General features: G+C 44.6%; 2 protein-coding genes across 3 annotated transcripts in view; one reads left to right on the forward strand and one right to left on the reverse strand.

Moving 5' to 3' along the window:
* mtss1 (MTSS I-BAR domain containing 1) overlaps nucleotides 1–6,553 on the forward strand; it is a 58,429-nt gene extending 51,876 nt beyond the window's left edge. Inside the window, exons 11-14 of one of the 2 annotated variants that reach the window (XM_080461574.1) lie at nucleotides 1,953–2,084; nucleotides 2,695–2,845; nucleotides 4,411–4,437; nucleotides 5,463–6,553. In XM_080461574.1, coding sequence (XP_080317700.1) covers nucleotides 1,953–2,084; nucleotides 2,695–2,845; nucleotides 4,411–4,437; nucleotides 5,463–6,415 — 1,263 coding nt within the window. In that variant the 3' untranslated portion in view covers nucleotides 6,416–6,553. The remainder of the gene's footprint in view (nucleotides 1–1,952; nucleotides 2,085–2,694; nucleotides 2,846–4,410; nucleotides 4,438–5,462) is intronic. The other variant, XM_080461575.1, reaches the window with a different exon arrangement.
* Nucleotides 6,554–6,611: 58 nt separating this feature from the next.
* LOC308108537 (uncharacterized protein) lies at nucleotides 6,612–9,929 on the reverse strand. The gene is made up of 2 exons (XM_080461576.1): nucleotides 7,405–9,929; nucleotides 6,612–7,371 (listed from the first exon to the last, which is right to left on the reverse strand). The coding sequence occupies exons 1-2, from the start codon at nucleotides 7,721–7,723 to the stop codon at nucleotides 6,956–6,958; spliced, it is 735 nt and encodes a 244-aa protein (XP_080317702.1). The 5' UTR covers nucleotides 7,724–9,929; the 3' UTR covers nucleotides 6,612–6,955.
* Between the last annotated feature and the right edge of the window lie 12,571 nt (nucleotides 9,930–22,500).

Here is a 22,500-nt window from a genome sequence, read left to right on the forward strand (position 1 = left end):
ACCACCTCCTCATACACCACCCACCTCATACACCACCTCCTCATACACCACCCACCTCCTCATACACCACCCGCCTCCTCATACACTACCCACCTCATACACACCACCCACCTCATACACCACCCACCTCATACACCACCCACCTCCTCATACACCACCCACCTCATACACCACCCTCCTCATACACCACCTCCTCATACACCACCTCCTCATACACACCACCCACCTCCTCATACACACCACCCACCTCCTCATACACACCACCCACCTCCTCATACACACCACCCACCTCCTCATACACCACCTCAGATAGGTTACTTTGATCTTTCAGGATGCACACACACACACACACACACACACACACACACACTAACCCTTTCCTGTGTGTAGCGATGTTTCTCCCCCTGTCTACTGATTGGCTGCGATGAAAGTGGGCGGTCCCTCAGCGAAGGGAACTCCCCCTCTCGCCTCGGTCGCCAGGGCAGCCGTGGTTGCTACGGTTACGCAGCGGGCCGTGGTTACCGCCCCTCGCAGAGCCGCCGCGTTAGCCGCAGGGATTTGACCAGCGTGAGGAAAACAGAAACTCCTAAACTCTCATCTGTCCGTCAGTCTTCCTCCTCTTCACCTCGTCTTCACCTCCACCCGTTTTCCTCCGTTCCCCAGTTCTCCATGGAGAAACACCCAGAACCTCATTGGTCCCACTTCCATCCCATTACATTACCCAACCAGCCGGCCTCTCGGTCCATTGGGGGGGGGTGTGTGTGTGTGTGTGTGTGTGTGTGTGTGTGTGTGTGTGACTTGCGTTGTGTCTTTAAGGCCCCGTGTTTCAAGTGAAAACGTGAACGGCGCCACGCCAACCCAAACATTCCAGGAAGTCGTGTTTTCAGTGGCTCCACTGTAGAACCACTGTCCTCCCAACCCGTCCCAGAACCCAACCAGAGTGTAGAACCACTGTCCTCCCAACCCGTCCCAGAACCCAACCAGAGTGTAGAACCACTGTCCTCTCAACCCGTCCCAGAACCCAACCAGAGTGTAGAACCACTGTCCTCCCAACCCGTCCCAGAACCCAACCAGAGTGTAGAACCACTGTCCTCTCAACCCGTCCCAGAACCCAACCAGAGTGTAGAACCACTGTCCTCTCAACCCGTCCCAGAACCCAACCAGAGTGTAGAACCACTGTCCTCTCAACCCGTCCCAGAACCCAACCAGAGTGTAGAACCACTGTCCTCCCAACCCGTCCCAGAACCCAACCAGAGTGTAGAACCACTGTCCTCCCAACCCGTCCCAGAACCCAACCAGAGTGTAGAACCACTGTCCTCCCAACCCGTCCCAGAACCCAACCACAGTTTAGCGTTTTCATTTGAAAACGTCGTGTATTATATGGGAGAAAAAGTACTCTCATGGAAAAGTTACTATTTCACCAAAGTCCTGTTAACTTGTCCCTGATTGACTCATCACTAACTCATCACTAACTCATCACTAACTCATCACTAACTCATCACTAACTCAGCAAAAACATATGAACTAAAATAAAATAGTCCTAATTTGTGTGTAGAAACGTGACATGAAGTGTGAAACGCGCTCACAAGTCGGTGTGCACGCTGGTGACTGAAAGGCTTTATATATTTGTTAACGGCTTCGTGTCTGTGCTCTTCTGAGACTGAAGTGTGACGTCCTCGATGTCCTCGATGTCCTCGATGTCTCGTGTCCTCAGGCGTCCTGTGATCGTGACGATATTGTGAAGTCATATTGTGACTGTGTAAGACGCCTCCTGGTGTTTGGGTTGAAGCTGACTGCTGGGAGGAGAGGGTGATATCCTGAGTGTGTGCACATCACTGCTCACTCCTGCAGCGTCACTCTGCTTCAGACGCAGAGCTTTGATTTCAATCTGTGCAACGGCTTCATCTCTTCATGTCTGTGGCGATTCAAGCTGATTGGTCGATGTGTGACAGGACGCGATGGGCTCCACCAATCAGCTGGCGTCAGGAGGCAGCGTGGCGTCGGAAAACGGTCTGCTGGCGCCGCCGCACATCGCCTACACACACCACGGAGAGCGAGCTCGAGCCATGTCCGCGTCCGGGAAGGTGAGAAACAGGAACTCCTGATTTACTCACTTGTACAGTAAAAAATTACTACAAATGAATCCTGAAAGTATTCAGTCCTGAGTGGGACTGATGAAATAAATGAGAGGAAAGTACAAATAAAAACTTGATTGTTTGTTGATTCAGAAGTAAAATAGAATAAAAAATGAAAAACAATAGAATAACATTGGATTTATTTTTTAAATGTAACAAATATTGAAAATAATTTCAAAAAAATTAAAAGAAATGAGTATAAATAAATAAATATTCAAAATAATAATCATCATAATCCACATCAGAATGAAGACGCCCTTAATGTGCTAAATGACTGAATCGATAAATGAATGAAATCAAATCGGGTAAAAATAAACCATAAAAATATTTAAATCCAAAAATGTGATAAAGATAATAAAATCTAAAAATGGATATTGTAAGTAAAATAAATATTATTCAACATCGTCCAGTAGAGGGCAGCACCACAGCTCATGGTTTCCTTCAGTCTCCAGTGATTTAAACACTTTAACATCCCTGGTCCAGTTAAATCACATTCTAATACTACATCTCTAGATATTGGTACTTTTCCTTCTCTCACCGGCGCTGTGTCGTCTCTCAGTCGTGTTCGGCTCGTGATCAGCTGGCGCTCACGTTGGGTGCGTTGAATTCGGACGCCTCGAGAAGCAGCCGGGACTCACTGCACTGCTCGAGTGGCTACAGCACCCAGACCACCACCCCGTCCTGCTCCGAGGACACCATACACACTCATGGTGAGAGCACACACACACACACACACACACACACACACACACACACAGTTTCATTCCTGGTTTTGGTGCAATCGTAGCCAGAAGCTCTGATGATATTTAATATGAAAACTACTGCAGTATTCTGTCGACTAAAAGGCCACGTTTACACGTCGATATTTCCAAGTGAAAACCCAAACCTGTGTTGTGTCTGTTTACACGACAGTGGTGCTCGAAGCCACTGAAACCTCTGGACAACGTTCTGACTCTGCCGTTGTGTCAGTGGAGGAAAGTGGAACTTTGTGAAAAACCTTGTGAAGGTCACCGTAATAACAATCCAACTTGGTACTTTTATTTTGACAGTCACCGTAATAACAATCCAATTTGGTGGTTTTATTTTGACAGTCACCGTAATAACAATCCAACTTGGTACTTTTATTTTGACAGTCACCGTAATAACAATCCAATTTGGTACTTTTATTTTGACAGTCACCGTAATAACAATCCAACTTGGTACTTTTCTTTTGACAGTCACCATAATAACAATTCAACTTTGTACCTTTATTTTGACAGTCACCGTAATAACAATCCAATTTGGTACTTTTATTTTGACAGTCACCGTAATAACAATCCAACTTGGTACTTTTCTTTTGACAGTCACCATAATAACAATTCAACTTTGTACCTTTATTTTGACAGTCACCGTAATAACAATCCAACTTGGTGGTCTGTCCATGTTCTCCTGTTGTTAATGATTCTAGCATACTGTTCTCTTGTGTGTGTGTGTGTGTGTGTGTGTGTGTGTGTGTGTGTGTGTGTGTGTGTGTGTGTGTGTGTCTGTGTCTGTGTCTGTGTCTGTGTCTGTGTCTGTGTCTGTGTCTGTGTCTGTGTCTGTGTCTGTGTCTGTGTCTGTGTCTGTGTCTGTGTCTGTGTCTGTGTCTGTGTGTGTGTGTGTGTGTGTGTGTGTGTGTGTGTGTGTGTGAACCAACAAGAAATTGACATTATTTTGAAAACTTTGACATGAAACTGCAAAACCAGTGCCGGTTCATTTGAAACGTGTGAACGGGACCTGAAGTTGTTCCGCTGGTCATGTCAGTACTTCTGAAGGTTCCCAGCACATACCATCTGTCACCACCAGATGTCACTGCTTGACAACAGACAGCTGCTAAAGCAGCACAGGAACCCTCTGTTCCTGCTGGATCGACTGTCAGAGCAGGAAAAGTCTCTAAAAAGTAAATTGACCCTCGAAACACTGAAATGTTCCTCAGAGAAAGAAACAGTAGGAACATGTGAGGAACCGTTAACGTGAAGACGACAACAGAGAACGGGGGGATAAACGATGAAGAGCAAATTCACAGACGGTTCTGGAACTGAACCTGCTCAAGGAGACGGTTCCATCTGGACCTGGAGAACTCATGTTCTTATACATCAGAGACTGATGTCCAGGTTTATTGTTAATATATAATAAAGTAAAGATTCCACTCAGGGACTGAACGGGGTCCACTGCTGCTGGTTCTGGTTCTGGTTGTGAGTCCGTCGCTCCTCTGCTCAGTTTCTTGGTTAAACTTCCTTCCTTCCTTCTCTTCCAGCTGGAAGGAGAGACCCTCCCCTCCACGGTAGGTCTCTGACTCTCCTGCTTCTGTTTCACCTCCTCTCCACCCTGTAAACCTCCAGGAACCCTCTGGTGTTTCCATAGCAACGGCAGAAACACTGCACCATGTAGTTTTCATGTTGGGCCACTAGTGAGTGCTGTTGTTTCTTTTGTAATGAAGACAGACAGACAGACAGACAGACAGACAGACAGACAGACAGACAGACAGACAGACAGACAGACAGACAGACAGACAGACAGACAGACAGACAGACAGACAGACAGCAAAGAACTAGAGCTACACTCGGTAGAATGCATCCCAATGGATTCCAGGTTATTTGATCCACCGCTCCTCCTTCCATTATTTGTCGTGGTCGTTTGAATGCTTTCATGTTTGACACGCATTTTACCATTTCCATGTGACCTTTGACCCCCAACCAGGGTAATGACGTCACTGCATCATATCAGAGGATAGGGAATGAAAACTGAACATTTTAGCGTTGGATCGACAGTCGGATTAAAACTGCGTTACGGCGAAAATATATTTTTAACCTATTGGTGACCTCGACCTTGACCTTGACCTTTGACCCCATCACTCTCAAAATCTAATGGAACTATTGTTGGATGAAGACAAATCATCCCTGAAAATGTCGTGCAATTCAAATAAATACATAGAAACATGCAAACCAAAAAATAATCAATAGATTTGTGATTTGGTGGAAGGGGCGGAGCCTAATTTGTGATTGGTGGAAGGGGAAGGGGCGGAGCCTAGTTTGTGATTGGTGGAAGGGGGCGGAGTTGGTGAGGCTCCTCCTCCTCCTCCTCCTCCTGGTGGTCAGTTCATGTTATACTTTCTCACAGATGTAGTAAGTTGTGATGTCGTGGGCTGGACTGGACTCTGGGAGGTCAGTTCTGGCCCGCAGGCCAAATGTTTGACACCCCTGATCCCCTGATGAAGTAACTTTCTTGAAGAAGTAACTAAAGAATCACCAATGTTGAGTTGACTTGTCCAGAACAAAAAGTTGACCTTTCTTCTTTCCCTCCCTGCAGTTGACTACGAGTCGATCTCTCTCCACGGCGACGGCGACTCCATCTCCCTACATCACATGTCGCATGGCGGCAGCCAATCGGACTTTGACAAGTCCTCCACCATCCCAAGGAACTCCGACCTGCGGTACCAGTTCAGGGAGTTCGCTCAGTCCAAGCGCCCCGCCTCCACCGTCAGCCTGCTGTCCGAGCTGAGCGGCGGCTCCGTCCGCCAGCTGCCGTCCCACACCGCCACCATCCGCCGCAAGCCGTCCTCCAAGCCGGCGTACCGCAGAGGCACCATCAGCGGCGGCGTTCCCATCCCCATCAGCACACCACAGGTCCCCCTCAAGGCGCCCGGCAGCGACGAGAACGTCTTTAAAGTGCCACCGGCCGGAGGAGTCGGGGGGCTCGGTCACAGCAAACTCTGCACCTCCACCCAGAGCCTCAGCGCTCTTCCTCCCTCCTCTTCATCCTCGTCCTCGCCGTACTACCAGCTGGTCCCGGGCCAGATGCCCATCCCGGTGCCCGTTCCCACCGTGCCCTCCCTGCCAGCAGGGGGCAGCGTCTTCAAACAGCAGCACAGACAGTACCAGCAGCAGGTCAACCACCAGCAGCAACTCCAGCTGCTGCAACAGCAGCAACTTCAGCAGCAGCAGCAACTCCAGCAACTCCAGCAGCAGCAGCAGCAGTGGAACCAGCAGTACCAGACCCACAACCAGCAGCAGAAACAGAAGATGTTCCACCAGCAGCACCAGGCCCCGGTCCAGACCGCCGCGGCCCACGGAGAGCCGCCCGTCCCAGGCTACCAGCCACAGCCGCCTCCACCCTCCAGCCAGGAGGGAGGAGGAGGAGGAGGAGGAGGAGGAGGAGGAGGAGGAGACATGCTGACCCTCATCAAAGGAGTGAAGCTGAAAAGGACCCTCACCAACGACCGCTCCGCCCCCCTCCTCCCCCCTCCCACCAATCACAAATGAGGCTCCGCCTCCACTTCCTGTGTTTTTCTGATTACGGAGACGAGCGAGCGCGTCGGCGCCGCCAGAATCAAACCCTCAACTTTACAGTCATTTTATAACCTGCTTCCTTTTACTGCTTTTTAGACGTCGTGTGTGTGTGTGTGTGTGTGTGTGTGTGTGTGTGTGTGTGTGTGTGTGTGTGTGTGTGTGTGTGTGTGTGTGTGTGTGTGTGTGTGTGTGTGTGTGTGTGTGTGTGTGTGTGTGTGTGTGTGTGTGTGTGTGTGTGTGTGTGTGTGTGTGTGTGTGTGTGTGTGTGTGTGTGTGTGTGTGTGTGTGTGTGTGTGTGTGTGTGTGTGTGGTCGTTCCCAGCTGGACGCTTCGCGACGCCGTTGGCGTCTCAGATCCTTCTGGGCCCTGGGAGCATTTGATTCGTTGAATCCCCGGGTGGGCGGGGCTTGTGAGTGAGCCTCATCGTCACGTGGTTGAACGACGGTGTTTGTCGGTGGTTTTGTCTTGGTAAGATGGCGGCTGTTTGTCCAGCCAGCGTTTCTTCAGGTCTCGTCATCTCAAAGAGTTGAATGTGTTGAGACGCCACACTGGAGCTCGTCTCGCTCCGTTTGTGTTCCTGGGACTCCCAATGGACTGCAGACCTCCATCCCTGGGACTCCCAACGGACTGCAGACCTCCGTTTGTGTTCCTGGGACTCCCAACGGACTGCAGACCTCCGTTTGTGTTCCTGGGATTCCCAACGGACTGCAGACCTCCGTTCCTGGGACTCCCAACGGACTGCAGACCTCCGTTTGTGTTCCTGGGATTCCCAACGGACTGCAGACCTCCGTTTGTGTTCCTGGGACTCCCAACGGACTGCAGACCTCCGTTCCTGGGATTCCCAATGGACTGCAGACCTCCGTTTCTGGGATTCCCAACGGACTGCAGACCTCCGTTTGTGTTCCTGGGATTCCCAACGGACTGCAGACCTCCGTTCCTGGGATTCCCAACGGACTGCAGACCTCCGTTTGTGTTCCTGGGATTCCCAATGGACTGCAGACCTCCGTTCCTGGGATTCCCAATGGACTGCAGACCTCCGTTCCTGGGATTCCCAATGGACTGCAGACCTCCGTTCCTGGGACTCCCAACGGACTGCAGACCTCCGTTCCTGGGATTCCCAATGGACTGCAGACCTCCATCCCTGGGACTCCCAACGGACTGCAGACCTCCGTTTGTGGAAGAGGTTTGAAAGGATCCTTGTGCTTCTGTAACTTGTGCAGTTTGAAACGCTGAGGGTTCCCAGGAGGAGTGAGAACATAGCTGGCTATGATGAGTGAACATAGCTGGCTATGATGAGTGAACATAGCTGGCTATGATGAGTGAAGATGTTTAGTTTTAATCTCGTTTACAGAAGATATGAGGAGAAATTATTTGGGATTTTAATCCATTAATTGAGCTTTCAAGTCAAAATGTTGCTATTCGGTTGGAACCTTTTGAAGCTTCATGATGCAGAAAAACCAAACCTGCAATCTTCTCCTGTAACTCTTCTTTTTATTGATCCGAGACATTAAAGTTGATCAGATGTTCCTTCCTGGACGTCTTTACAATATTAACCTCAAAGACAGGAAGCAGGATTATTGTTAGTAATTCAGATTAAAATGCTCCATCACTCATTCACACCTCCAGTTTTCATCATCTGTTGCTTTTTTACCAAATGTTGGTCTTTTATTGCTTTTAATTGTTTTAACTCATATTTGATCAAATGATTTGACTTTAATGAAAGAAGTGAGTTACCTTCTGTATTTTATTATTTATAGACTTTTGCTGGTGTACTTTTTGTTATTTGAGCTAAATGAAGCTTTTGCTGCCTCGTTGCCTCGTTGCCTCGTTGCCTCGTTGCCTCCCTGCTCAGAGAGGATTGTGGGAAAACGCCGCCGCCGCAGAGCCGAGGAAGACTTTCTAAATGTTTGTTTTGGACGCCAAACTTTCTCTTCAAAAAAACATTTGGAATAAAATCCCAAAGGTCTAATTGGATGGGTTAGGGTTAGTAACCTGGTTAGGGTTGGTAACCTGGTTAGGGTTAGGGTTGGTAACCTGGTTAGGGTTAGTAACCAGGTTAGGGTTAGTAACCAGGTTAGGGTTAGAGTTAGTAACCTGGTTAGGGTTAGGGTTGGTAACCTGGTTAGGGTTAGAGTGAGGGTTAGGGTTGGTAACCTGGTCAGGGTTAGTAACCTGGTTAGGGTTAGTAACCAGGTTAGGGTTAGAGTTAGTAACCTGGTTAGGGTTAGGGTTGGTAACCTGGTTAGGGTTAGAGTGAGGGTTAGGGTTGGTAACCTGGTTAGGGTTAGGGTTGGTAACCTGGTTAGGGTTAGTAACCTGGTTGGGGTTAGGGTTAGAGTTAGGGTTAGGGTTACTAACCTGGTTGGGGTTAGGGTTGGTAACCTGGTTAGGGTTAGAGTTAGGGTTAGGGTTGGTAACCTGGTTAGAGTTAGGGTTAGGGTTGGTAACCTGGTTAGGGTTAGGGTTAGTAACCTGGTTGGGGTTAGAGTTAGGGTTAGGGTTAGTAACCTGGTTTGGGTTAGGGTTAGTAACCTGGTTAGAGTTAGTAACCTGGTAACACTTCCTGCAGCTCTTTTCTTTTCACACTAAAACAGTTTTTTATGTCAAAATGTCTCAATACTTTTATAGAAAAAAGACTTTGATTAAGCAGGTAAATAGAAAGGTACTAATCAGGTATAATATAGTATATTTCCAAGATGTAGTGGGATGTTTTTCAGACTCCTCCTCCTCTCCTCTGCGGCGCCGCTCGGCCTGTCAGACCCCAGTTGCATGCTGGGAAATGCAGTCCGTGTCTGATGAGCCGTTTCCTGGTTTCTTCTGTTTGTGGATTTTCCTCAGCTGAGTCGATGGTTTGTGTTTTATTGTCTGGAGGAGCTGCACACGTCTCCTCAGCTGATCAGTCTGTATATAGGAGCGCTGTTCCTCCTGGGACAGATTTAAAGCTATATATATATATATATAGATATATATATATATATAAATGTATGTATACATATCCTGATTGTATTTTTGTTGCTTTTTGTTTTTCTCCTGACGATACGATCACATCCGACTCGAGCTCCTCGTGTTTTTGTAGAAAAGCTTTAAACCTTCCTGATGTTGGAGGATCTGAGTCCTGATTGGACGAACTGGACCTGAACCAGTTTTCGTCTTCATCTTTTGCTGTGGATCAATAATAATTCTATCGATGATGATGATGATGCTTCTTTCTGTCTCTGTCTCTTTATTTTCACCAACACGTTTGAAGAGAATCATGTAGGCAAATTTAGATTTTTGGCTTCATAACATTCCAAACTATTTGCTCCAGTTGTTTTTAAATAAAGAGCATTTCTGCATCTTTAACAAGTTATAGGATTTTATTGTTTTTTAATCTGCTTCACTTATAAATAGTTTGGTTTTAAAAACGTTTAAATTTCCTCAGACTGAAACTTTCATTTCCTACTAGTGATCAATGTGTCACTACAAGATAGAAATAGAGTAATGGAATACTGGAGATGACAGAGTACTCTAATTACTTGGTAATCCCACTAGTAACTGGATGTTTTGTTGAGTCATGATCAGGTGAGGGAATAAATGGTGACTCAGCTTTTCTCCGTCACAACAAAGATGATTCATGTTTTATTCCTTCCTGTGTGTCATTCAGTGGAGTGACGCTCGGGGGGGCGACAGGTGGTGTCACACACACACACACACACACACACACACACACACACACACACACACACACACACACACACCTCTGATCCTTACCTGAAGCAGGTCAGAGAGTCGGCAGCCTCTGAAGGAGCGACAGGAGGTTGGGGGTTTCAGCTGAGCTTCATCAGTCTCAGGACAGAGAGGAAGACGCTGGAGCCTCATGCTGAGTCATGGTTACATAAAGACTCAAGCTGTGACTCACTGACCCAGTGACTCTGCACATCAACTGCAGCTCCGCTCTGCACCAACAGGGGGGGCAACAGTCCACAGGTCAGCTCCAGTCCGTTATTACTAAGCTCAGACGGTCTGAGTCACTCTGATCAGATTAAATTAAGATGAATCAAGAAAAGATGAATTAAATAGATTACATGTCAAAGCAGTCCGCTCTGGGGAGTTCTAGCCACTGGATGGATAAAGATCCAGTCGAGGATGGAGGGCTGGTTCAGGCTGCGTTTACACCACAACGGGGTTCTGGAGGGTTTAGCAGAAGAACATGGACTGGGAGTCATGGCACTCTGGAGGTCGCCATCACCTTCTCTCGCCATCTTCTCACACGTGTGCAGAACAACTCTCTACTATGGCCGCCGTGTGCGTCACCGTCAGCAGTTCCTCAGTGTTCTTGTGTAAATCAACCCGCTCACTAGGTAAGGTTGGTGTTTTCATCTGGGTCATGTCAGCACACAGACTCTTATATCCCATTACTTCCTCCACGTCTGTCACTGCAGCTCTCCTGTGATTGGTGGACTGAAGAGACGCCAGGACAAACACCTGAGAGGAAGGAGGAGCTGGTGAGTGACGGAGAACCTGCTGCTCCGGGTGGGTTCCTCTTAAAGTGTGTGTTCCTCTTAAAGTGTGTGTTCCTCTTAAAGTGTGTGTTCCTCTTAAAGTGTGTGTTCCTCTTAAAGTGTGTGTTCCTCTTAAAGTGTGTGTTCATCCTTAAAGTGTGTGTTCCTCTTAAAGTGTGTGTTCCTCTTAAAGTGTGTGTTCCTCTTAAAGTGTGTGTTCCTCTTAAAGTGTGTGTTCCTCTTAAAGTGTGTGTTCCTCTTAAAATGTGTGTTCCTCTTAAAGTGTGTGTTCCTCTTAAAGTGTGTGTTCCTCTTAAAGTGTGTGTTCATCCTTAAAGTGTGTGTTCATCCTTAAAGTGTGTGTTCCTCTTAAAGTGTGTGTTCATCCTTAAAGTGTGTTCATCCTTAAAGTGTGTGTTCCTCTTAAAGTGTGTGTTCCTCTTAAAGTGTGTGTTCCTCTTAAAATGTGTGTTCATCCTTAAAGTGTGTGTTCCTCTTAAAGTGTGTGTTCCTCTTAAAGTGTGTGTTCCTCTTAAAGTGTGTGTTCCTCTTAAAGTGTGTGTTCATCTTTAAAGTGTGTGTTCATCTTTAAAGTGTGTGTTCATCTTTAAAGTGTGTGTTCATCTTTAAAGTGTGTGTTCATCCTTAAAGTGTGTGTTCCTCTTAAAGTGTGTGTTCCTCCTTAAAGTGTGTGTTCCTCTTAAAGTGTGTGTTCCTCTTAAAGTGTGTGTTCCTCGTAAAGTGTGTGTTCATCCTTAAAGTGTGTGTTCATCGTTAAAGTGTGTGTTCATCCTTAAAGTGTGTTCATCCTTAAAGTGTGTGTTCCTCTTAAAGTGTGTGTTCCTCTTAAAGTGTGTGTTCCTCTTAAAGTGTGTGTTCATCCTTAAAGTGTGTGTTCCTCTTAAAGTGTGTGTTCCTCTTAAAGTGTGTGTTCCTCTTAAAGTGTGTGTTCCTCTTAAAGTGTGTGTTCATCTTTAAAGTGTGTGTTCATCTTTAAAGTGTGTGTTCATCCTTAAAGTGTGTGTTCCTCTTAAAGTGTGTGTTCCTCCTTAAAGTGTGTGTTCCTCTTAAAGTGTGTGTTCCTCTTAAAGTGTGTGTTCCTCTTAAAGTGTGTGTTCCTCTTAAAGTGTGTGTTCATCTTTAAAGTGTGTGTTCATCTTTAAAGTGTGTGTTCATCTTTAAAGTGTGTGTTCATCTTTAAAGTGTGTGTTCATCTTTAAAGTGTGTGTTCATCTTTAAAGTGTGTGTTCATCTTTAAAGTGTGTGTTCATCTTTAAAGTGTGTGTTCCTCTTAAAGTGTGTGTTCCTCCTTAAAGTGTGTGTTCCTCTTAAAGTGTGTGTTCCTCTTAAAGTGTGTGTTCATCCTTAAAGTGTGTGTTCATCCTTAAAGTGTGTGTTCATCCTTAAAGTGTGTGTTCATCCTTAAAGTGTGTGTTCATCCTTAAAGTGTGTGTTCCTCTTAAAGTGTGTGTTCCTCTTAAAGTGTGTGTTCCTCTTAAAATGTGTGTTCATCCTTAAAGTGTGTGTTCCTCTTAAAGTGTGTGTTCCTCTTAAAGTGTGTGTTCCTCTTAAAGTGTGTGTTCCTCTTAAAGTGTGTGTTCATCTTTAAAGTGTGTGTTCATCTTTAAAGTGTGTGTTCATCTTTAAAGTGTGTGTTCATCTTTAAAGTGTGTGTTCATCTTTAAAGTGTGTGTTCATCTTTAAAGTGTGTGTTCATCCTTAAAGTGTGTGTTCCTCTTAAAGTGTGTGTTCCTCCTTAAAGTGTGTGTTCCTCTTAAAGTGTGTGTTCCTCTTAAAGTGTGTGTTCCTCTTAAAGTGTGTGTTCATCCTTAAAGTGTGTGTTCATCCTTAAAGTGTGTGTTCATCCTTAAAGTGTGTGTTCATCCTTAAAGTGTGTGTTCCTCTTAAAGTGTGTGTTCCTCTTAAAGTGTGTGTTCCTCTTAAAGTGTGTGTTCCTCTTAAAGTGTGTGTTCATCCTTAAAGTGTGTGTTCATCCTTAAAGTGTGTGTTCCTCTTTAAAGTGTGTGTTCCTCTTAAAGTGTGTGTTCCTCTTAAAGTGTGTGTTCATCCTTAAAGTGTGTTCATCCTTAAAGTGTGTGTTCCTCTTAAAGTGTGTGTTCCTCTTAAAGTGTGTGTTCCTCTTAAAGTGTGTGTTCCTCCTTAAAGTGTGTGTTCCTCTTAAAGTGTGTGTTCCTCTTAAAGTGTGTGTTCCTCTTAAAGTGTGTGTTCATCCTTAAAGTGTGTGTTCATCCTTAAAGTGTGTGTTCATCCTTAAAGTGTGTGTTCATCCTTAAAGTGTGTGTTCCTCTTAAAGTGTGTGTTCCTCTTAAAGTGTGTGTTCCTCTTAAAGTGTGTGTTCCTCTTAAAGTGTGTGTTCCTCTTAAAGTGTGTGTTCATCCTTAAAGTGTGTGTTCATCCTTAAAGTGTGTGTTCCTCTTTAAAGTGTGTGTTCCTCTTAAAGTGTGTGTTCCTCTTAAAGTGTGTGTTCATCCTTAAAGTGTGTTCATCCTTAAAGTGTGTGTTCCTCCTTAAAGTGTGTGTTCATCCTTAAAGTGTGTGTTCCTCTTAAAGTGTGTGTTCATCCTTAAAGTGTGTGTTCATCCTTAAAGTGTGTGTTCATCCTTAAAGTGTGTGTAGACTGTAGAGAGATGAGCCTGTGTGTTCAGAGCACCAAAGTAGCAGTGAAATCACCTCATGACTCAGAATGAGATAAAAAACCTTTACAGGAAGTGTGTGTGACCAACAGGAAGTGTGTTTGACCAACAGGAAGTGTGTTTGACCAACAGGAAGTGTGTGTGACCAACAGGAAGTGTGTGTGACCAACAGGAAGTGTGTGTGACCAACAGGAAGTGTGTGTATTCCTGCTGCAGGTCCTCACAGAGATAGAAACTCCTCCACATGGTCGGACCACGTTGGGATCTGCTGCTCGAAGGTCCATCGTTGTTTCTGAAGTGGCTGTGGCCAGAGGGTCACCGAGGTTCTCCAACATCCCACCCTGCATAGAACACAATGTTCTAACGTGGAACACAATGTTCTAACATGGAACACAATGTTCTAACATAGAACACGATGTTCTAACGTGGAACACAATGTTCTAACATAGAACACAATGTTCTAACATAGAACACAATGTTCTAACATGGAACACAATGTTCTAACGTGGAACACAATGTTCTAACGTGGAACACAATGTTCTAACATAGAACACAATGTTCTAACATAGAACACAATGTTCTAACGTGGAACACAATGTTCTAACATAGAACACAATGTTCTAACGTAGAACACAATGTTCTAACGTAGAACACAATGTTCTAACGTAGAACACAATGTTCTAACGTAGAACACAATGTTCTAATGTGGAACACAATGTTCTAACATAGAACACAATGTTCTAACATAGAACACAATGTTCTAACGTGGAACACAATGTTCTAACGTGGAACACAATGTTCTAACATAGAACACAATGTTCTAACGTGGAACACAATGTTCTAACGTGGAACACAAAGACCGTTCAGCCGTCTACAAGAACAGTTCTCCCTCAGTAGCTGTTTTCAAAAAGTTGTGTTTCAGTGGCTCCGAGCAGCATCGCAGTGTAAACAAACCCAACATGACACAAGTTTAATCCTGTAATCCTGTAATCCTGTAATCCTGTAATCTGACCCTGCTGTCAAATGAAAGTGTCATTGAATCATTTCACATGTAAAAAACTGTTTTCGCCTAATTAATGTGTGAAAGAAGAAAATGATGCTTCAAACAACAGATGGAACTGGAATCAAAACCACGAGCTGAAGATTTAAAATCAGACTTTCAGATCACATGTTTCACGTCAACGCTTCACATGTACTTCATAAGTACACAGTAAGTTACACTAGTGTAACTTCATAAGTACACAGTAAGTTACACTAGTGTAACTTAATAAGTACACAGTAAGTTACACTAGTGTAACTTCATAAGTACACAGTAAGTTACACTAGTGTAACTTACTGTGTACTTACGAACTTCGTAAGTACACAGTAAGTTACACTAGTGTAACTTAATAAGTACACAGTAAGTTACACTAGTGTAACTTAATAAGTACACAGTAAGTTAAGTTTTGTTTCATCTCAGTGGATTTCGATTGTTTATCATCTGATTGTTCCCATGAAAAGACGTATTAACCCAGTTTAACCCAGTTTAACCCAGTTTAACCCAGATTAACCCAGTTTAACCCAGATTAACCCAGTTTAACCCAGTTTAACCCAGTTTAACCCTTAAACTCCAGACTGAGATTAGTTCATCATCAGACCAACGCTCATCAGAGACTTTTCTTAGTATTTGTACTTATCTGGCCTGTCTGCCTCTCTCTCTCTCTCTCTCTCTTCTATTCCTCTCTCTCTCCCTCTTCTATTCCTCTCTCTCTCTCTCTCTCTCTCTCTCCCTCTCTCTCTCTCTCTTCTATTCCTCTCTCTCTCCCTCTTCTATTCCTCTCTCTCTCCCTCTTCTATTCCTCTCTCTCTCTCTTCTATTCCTCTCTCTCTCTCTCTTCTATTCCTCTCTCTCTCCCTCTTCTATTCCTCTCTCTCTCTCTCTCTCTCTCTCTCTCTCTCTCTCTCTCTCTCTCTCTCTCTCTCTCTCTCTCTCTCTCTCTCTCTTCTATTCCTCTCTCTCTCTCTCTCTCTCTCTCTCTCTCTCTCTCTTCTATTCCTCTCTCTCTCTCTTCTATTCCTCTCTCTCTCTCTCTTCTATTCCTCTCTCTCTCTCTCTCTCTCTCTCTCTCTCTCTCTCTCTCTTCTATTCCTCTCTCTCTCTCTTCTATTCCTCTCTCTCTCTCTCTTCTATTCCTCTCTCTCTCCCTCTTCTATTCCTCTCTCTCTCTCTTCTATTCCTCTCTCTCTCTCTTCTATTCCTCTCTCTCTCTCTCTCTCTCTTCTATTCCCCTCTCTCTCTCTCTCTCTCTTCTATTCCTCTCTCTCTCTCTCTCTCTCTTCTATTCCTCTCTCTCTCTCTCTCTCTCTTCTATTCCTCTCTCTCTCTCTTCTATTCCTCTCTCTCTCTCTTCTATTCCTCTCTCTCTCTCTCTTCTATTCCTCTCTCTCTCTCTCTCTCTCTTCTATTCCTCTCTCTCTCTCTTCTATTCCTCTCTCTCTCTCTCTTCTATTCCTCTCTCTCTCTCTCTCTCTCTTCTATTCCTCTCTCTCTCTCTTCTATTCCTCTCTCTCTCTCTCTCTCTCTCTTCTATTCCCCTCTCTCTCTCTCTCTCTCTTCTATTCCTCTCTCTCTCTCTCTCTCTCTTCTATTCCTCTCTCTCTCTCTTCTATTCCTCTCTCTCTCTCTTCTATTCCTCTCTCTCTCTCTCTTCTATTCCTCTCTCTCTCTCTCTCTCTCTTCTATTCCTCTCTCTCTCTCTTCTATTCCTCTCTCTCTCTCTTCTATTCCTCTCTCTCTCTCTTCTATTCCCCTCTCTCTCTCTCTCTCTCTTCTATTCCTCTCTCTCTCTCTTCTATTCCTCTCTCTCTCTCTCTTCTATTCCTCTCTCTCTCTCTCTTCTATTCCTCTCTCTCTCTCTCTCTCTCTTCTATTCCCCTCTCTCTCTCTCTCTTCTATTCCTCTCTCTCTCTCTTCTATTCCTCTCTCTCTCTCTCTCTTCTATTCCTCTCTCTCTCCCTCTTCTATTCCTCTCTCTCTCCCTCTTCTATTCCTCTCTCTCTCTCTCTTCTATTCCTCTCTCTCTCCCTCTTCTATTCCTCTCTCTCCCTCTTCTATTCCTCTCTCTCTCTCTCTTCTATTCCTCTCTCTCTCTCTCTCTCTTCTATTCCTCTCTCTCTCTCTTCTATTCCTCGCTCTCTCTCTCTTCTATTCCTCTCTCTCTCTCCCTCTTCTATTCCTCTCTCTCTCCCTCTTCTATTCCTCTCTCTCTCTCTTCTATTCCTCTCTCTCTCTCTCTCTTCTATTCCTCTCTCTCTCTCTTCTATTCCTCTCTCTCTCTCTCTTCTATTCCTCTCTCTATCCCTCTTCTATTCCTCTCTCTCTCTCTTCTATTCCTCTCTCTCTCTCTTCTATTCCTCTCTCTCTCTCCCTCTTCTATTCCTCTCTCTCTCTCTCTTCTATTCCTCTCTCTCTCCCTCTTCTATTCCTCTCTCTCTCTCCCTCTTCTATTCCTCTCTCTCTCTCTTCTATTCCTCTCTCTCTCTCCCTCTTCTATTCCTCTCTCTCTCCCTCTTCTATTCCTCTCTCTCTCTCTTCTATTCCTCTCTCTCTCCCTCTTCTATTCCTCTCTCTCTCTCTTCTATTCCTCTCTCTCTCTCCCTCTTCTATTCCTCTCTCTCTCTCTCTTCTATTCCTCTCTCTCTCCCTCTTCTATTCCTCTCTCTCCCTGTCCTATCCCATGTACTTCTCCCCCCAACCGGTCAAGGTGGATGCCCCCCCCCCCCCCCCCCCCCCTTCCAGAGTCTAGGCTCCGCCCTTCCAGAGTCTAGGCTCCGCCCCCTTTCTTCCTGAAGAGGGACTTCTTATGAACTGTTCTTCCTGAGAGGGAGTTCTTCCTGGTTTCCTCTGTTGCTTGTTCCATCTGCTGCTCTGGAAGGTTTAGTTGGGTTCTGTTGTTCTCTATCATTGTAAGAGGTTCTGGAAGGTTTAGTTGGGTTCTGTTGTTCTCTATCATTGTAAGAGGTTCTGGAAGGTTTAGTTGGGTTCTGTTGTTCTCTATCATTGTAAGAGGTTCTGGAAGGTTTAGTTGGGTTCTGTTGTTCTCTATCATTGTAAGAGGTTCTGGAAGGTTTAGTTGGGTTCTGTTGTTCTCTATCATTGTAAGAGGCTCTGGAAGGTTTAGTTGGGTTCTGTTGTTCTCTATCATTGTAAGAGGTTCTGGAAGGTTTAGTTGGGTTCTGTTGTTCTCTATCATTGTAAGAGGTTCTGGAAGGTTTAGTTGGGTTCTGTTGTTCTCTATCATTGTAAGAGGTTCTGGAAGGTTTAGTTGGGTTCTGTTGTTCTCTATCATTGTAAGAGGTTCTGGAAGGTTTAGTTGGGTTCTGTTGTTCTCTATCATTGTAAGAGGTTCTGGAAGGTTTAGTTGGGTTCTGTTGTTCTCTATCATTGTAAGAGGTTCTGGAAGGTTTAGTTGGGTTCTGTTGTTCTCTATCATTGTAAGAGGTTCTGAGATGTTTGTTGATGTGATTTAGAGCTTTACAAATAAAATTAAATTGAATTGAATTGAATTGAATCTGTATTAACTGTCTCTGTGCTGCATCACTGTGATGTCACCAGGACACACACACACACACACACACACACACACACACACACACACACACACACACACACACACACACACACACACACACACACACACACACACACACACACACACATCTGTCTCACCGCCGCTAAAGGTGATTCATGATGTGAGCTACAAATAACACAATGATATTACCTGTGTGTGTGTGTGTGTGTGTGTGTGTGTGTGTGTGTGTGTGTGTGTGTGTGTGTGTGTGTGTGTGTGTGTGTGTGTGTGTGTGTGTGTGTGTGTGTGTGTGTGTGTGTGTGTGTGTGTGTGTGTGTGTGTGTGTGTGTGTGTGTGAGCATCAGTTTCTATCAAACAACCTAGTTTCTCTGATCAGTGTGTTTGATGAAACGAATGAATAAAAAAACATCAGAACAAACTGACCAATCAACTCAACAACCAACCAACCGACTGACTAACCAGCCAACCAACCAACCGACTGACTGACTTACCAGCCAATCAACCAACCCACCAACCGACTGGCTAACCAGCCAACCAACCAACCGACTGACTGACTAACCAGCCAACCAACCAACCGACTGACTGACTAACCAGCCAATCAACCAACCAACCGACTGACTAACCAGCCAACCAACCCACCAACCGACTGACTAACCAGCCAACCAACCAACCAACCCACCAACCGACTGACTGACTAACCAGCCAACCAACCCACCAACCGACTGACTAACCAGCCAATCAACCAACCCACCAACCGACTGACTAACCAACCAACCCACCAACCGACTGACTAACCAGCCAACCAACCAACCGACTGACTGACTAACCAGCCAATCAACCAACCCACCAACCGACTGACTAACCAGCCAACCAACCAACCGACTGACTGACTAACCAGCCAATCAACCAACCCACCAACCGACTGACTGACTAACCAGCCAATCAACCAACCCACCAACCGACTAACTAACCAGCCAATCAACCAACCCACCAACCGACTGACTAACCAGCCAATCAACCAACCCACCAACCGACTGACTGACTAACCAGCCAACCAGCCAACCAACCCACCAACCGACTGACTGACTAACCAGCCAATCAACCAACCCACCAACCGACTGACTAACCAGCCAATCAACCAACCCACCAACCGACTGACTAACCAACCAACCCACCAACCGACCGACTGACTAACCAGCCAATCAACCAACCCACCAACCGACTGACTAACCAGCCAATCAACCAACCCACCGACCGACTGACTGACTAACCAGCCAACCAACCCACCAACCGACTGACTGACTAACCAGCCAATCAACCAACCCACCAACCGACTGACTAACCAGCCAATCAACCAACCCACCAACCGACTGACTAACCAACCAACCCACCAACCGACCGACTGACTAACCAGCCAATCAACCAACCCACCAACCGACTGACTAACCAGCCAATCAACCAACCCACCGACCGACTGACTAACCAGCCAACTGCATATTAACTGACGGTCCGCCCCCGGTGGCTCCAGTCAGCTTGACTGTCTGAGAATCTTCATGGTAAACTGAGTTTCCTGGTTTCTGTGCTGCTGGGTGGAGGAAACACTGGGTGGAGGAAACACTGGATGGAGGAAACACTAGGTGGAGGAAACACTAGGTGGAGGAAACACTAGGTGGAGGAAACACTGGATGGAGGAAACACTAGGTGGAGGAAACACTAGGTGGAGGAAACACTGGGTGGAGGAAACACTGGATGGAGGAAACTGGATGGAGGAAACACTGGGTGGAGGAAACACTAGGTGGAGGAAACACTAGGTGGAGGAAACACTAGGTGGAGGAAACACTAGGTGGAGGAAACACTAGGTGGAGGAAACACTGGGTGGAGGAAACACTGGATGGAGGAAACTGGATGGAGGAAACACTAGGTGGAGGAAACACTAGGTGGAGGAAACACTAGGTGGAGGAAACACTGGGTGGAGGAAACACTAGGTGGAGGAAACACTGGGTGGAGGAAACACTGGAACGCCGCCCGTCTCCTGGTTGGAGTGAGTCACATGACAGGTTCACTGATAAGGTGCAAATCAAACGCTGCTTGTTCTCTGAAGCCAAACAGGCAGAATGAAACAAGCAGAAGGTCTCAGGGTCCTGAACAGAGAACCAGAGAACCAGAGAACCAGAGAACCAGAGAACCAGAGAACAGAGAACAGAGAACAGAGAACCAGAGAACAGAGAACCTGAGAACAGAGACCAGAGAACCAGAGAACCAGAGAACAGAGAACCAGAGAACAGAGAACCAGAGAACCTGAGAACAGAGACCAGAGAACCAGAGAACCAGAGAACAGAGAACCAGAGAACCAGAGAACCTGAGAACAGAGAACAGAGAACCAGAGAACAGAGAACAGAGAACCAGAGAACCAGAGAACCAGAGAACAGAGAACCTGAGAACAGAGAACCAGAGACCAGAGAACCTGAGAACCAGAGAACGAGGTCAGAAACCTTCATGGAGGAAACTGAAGAACGTTTGATAAAGGAACAAGTTTATAATCACTCATTATTTACTGACTAATGAGGTAGAGTGACTTATTATCTAAAAGATAACTTACATTAGTTATTATCAACACACACACACACACACACACACACACACACACACACACACACACACACACACACACACACACACACACACACACACCCCGTATTTCCCGCCAAAGCTGTCCTCAGGGTCGTCTGCTTGCCAGGGGACGGACGGTGTCCTGGCGCTTTGAGTTGGCCCTCGCCATGGAAACCATTAGTCTCATGTTGCCGCGGTGCCATGTGACAGATGACACACACACACACACACACACACACACACACACACACACACACACACACACACACACACACACACACACACACACACACCTTGTTTGTGTTTCCACTCCGGCGGCGACTCTCTGGGTGACGAGACGATCAGGAGGGAATCAGACTTCACAGTGAAACACAAACCAGAGAGAGCTGAGCTGTTCTGGGGTCCGAAAGGTCCGAGGGTCCGAGGTGCCGAAGGACCCGATTGAAATAATAATAATAATAATAATAGTAATAATGATAATAGTAATAGTAATAATCATAATAGTAATAATCATAATAGTAATAGTAATAATAATAATAGTAATAATAATAATAATAGTAATAATAATCACAATAGTAATAGTAATAATCATAATAATAATAGTAATAATCATAATAGTAATAGTAATAATAATCATAATAGTAATAATCATAATAATAATAGTAATAATAATAATAGTAATAATAATAATAATAATAATAGTAATAATAATAGTAATAATCATAATAGTAATAGTAATAATAATATTAGTAATAATCATAATAATAATAATAATAGTAATAATCATAATAATAATAATAGTAATAATCATAATAGTAATAGTAATAATAATAATAGTAATAATCATAATAGTAATAGTAATAATAATAATAATAATAATAGTAATCATAATAGTACTAGTAATAATAATAATAATAGTAATAATAGTAATAATAATAATAATAATAATAATAGTAATAATAGTAATAATAATAATAGTAATAATAATAATAGTAATAATCATAATAATAATAATAATAGTAATAATCATAATAGTAATAGTAATAATAATAATAATAGTAATCATAATAGTACTAGTAATAATAATAATAGTAATAATAGTAATAATAATAATAGTAATAATCATAATAATAATAGTAATAATAATAATAGTAATAATAATAATAATAATAATTATTACTATTATTATTATTATTATTATTATTATTATTATTATTATTATAATGTTTATTTATTTTTTTTAATTTTCATTGTGGGACCCCTACCCCTGTTTTAGAGAGGGTAAACCTCCAGAACTCTTGGTGACACTTTGCTCAGCCGTCAGGTGAAAGATGGGATCATTTGGAGGAATCACACATGTGACTGGAAAAATGGCTCAACAGCGCCACCTGGGAAAGTTGAAGAATTCCGCCCCCGGATCTATTTCACCGAGAGCTACGAAAGTCGTCACACATATGTAACAGGCATGGAACGGACAGCTCAACAGGAAGTCTGCTATTCTGAATACAGATTAGATTAGGGCAGAGTTTGGGGCAAATTGAATTTTCTAGAGAGAACTAGTCCGAGGGGGTAATTCCTAATGACCTGGAAATTGACGGGGTGAAAGAATAGAGATGGCTCCTCTCAGTGACAGGAGGGGCGGAGCTTCAGCAGGAGCTGGACGCTGCTGGTCACAAGGAGAAATTTAATCTGTGTGACAGAGAAAGGAGGCTCAAGGCTTTTACTCTGACGGTTGTCCACCA

This window comes from Lipophrys pholis (genome assembly GCF_963383615.2).
Source record: "Lipophrys pholis genome assembly, chromosome: 4".
Classification (NCBI taxonomy): domain Eukaryota; kingdom Metazoa; phylum Chordata; class Actinopteri; order Blenniiformes; family Blenniidae; genus Lipophrys; species Lipophrys pholis.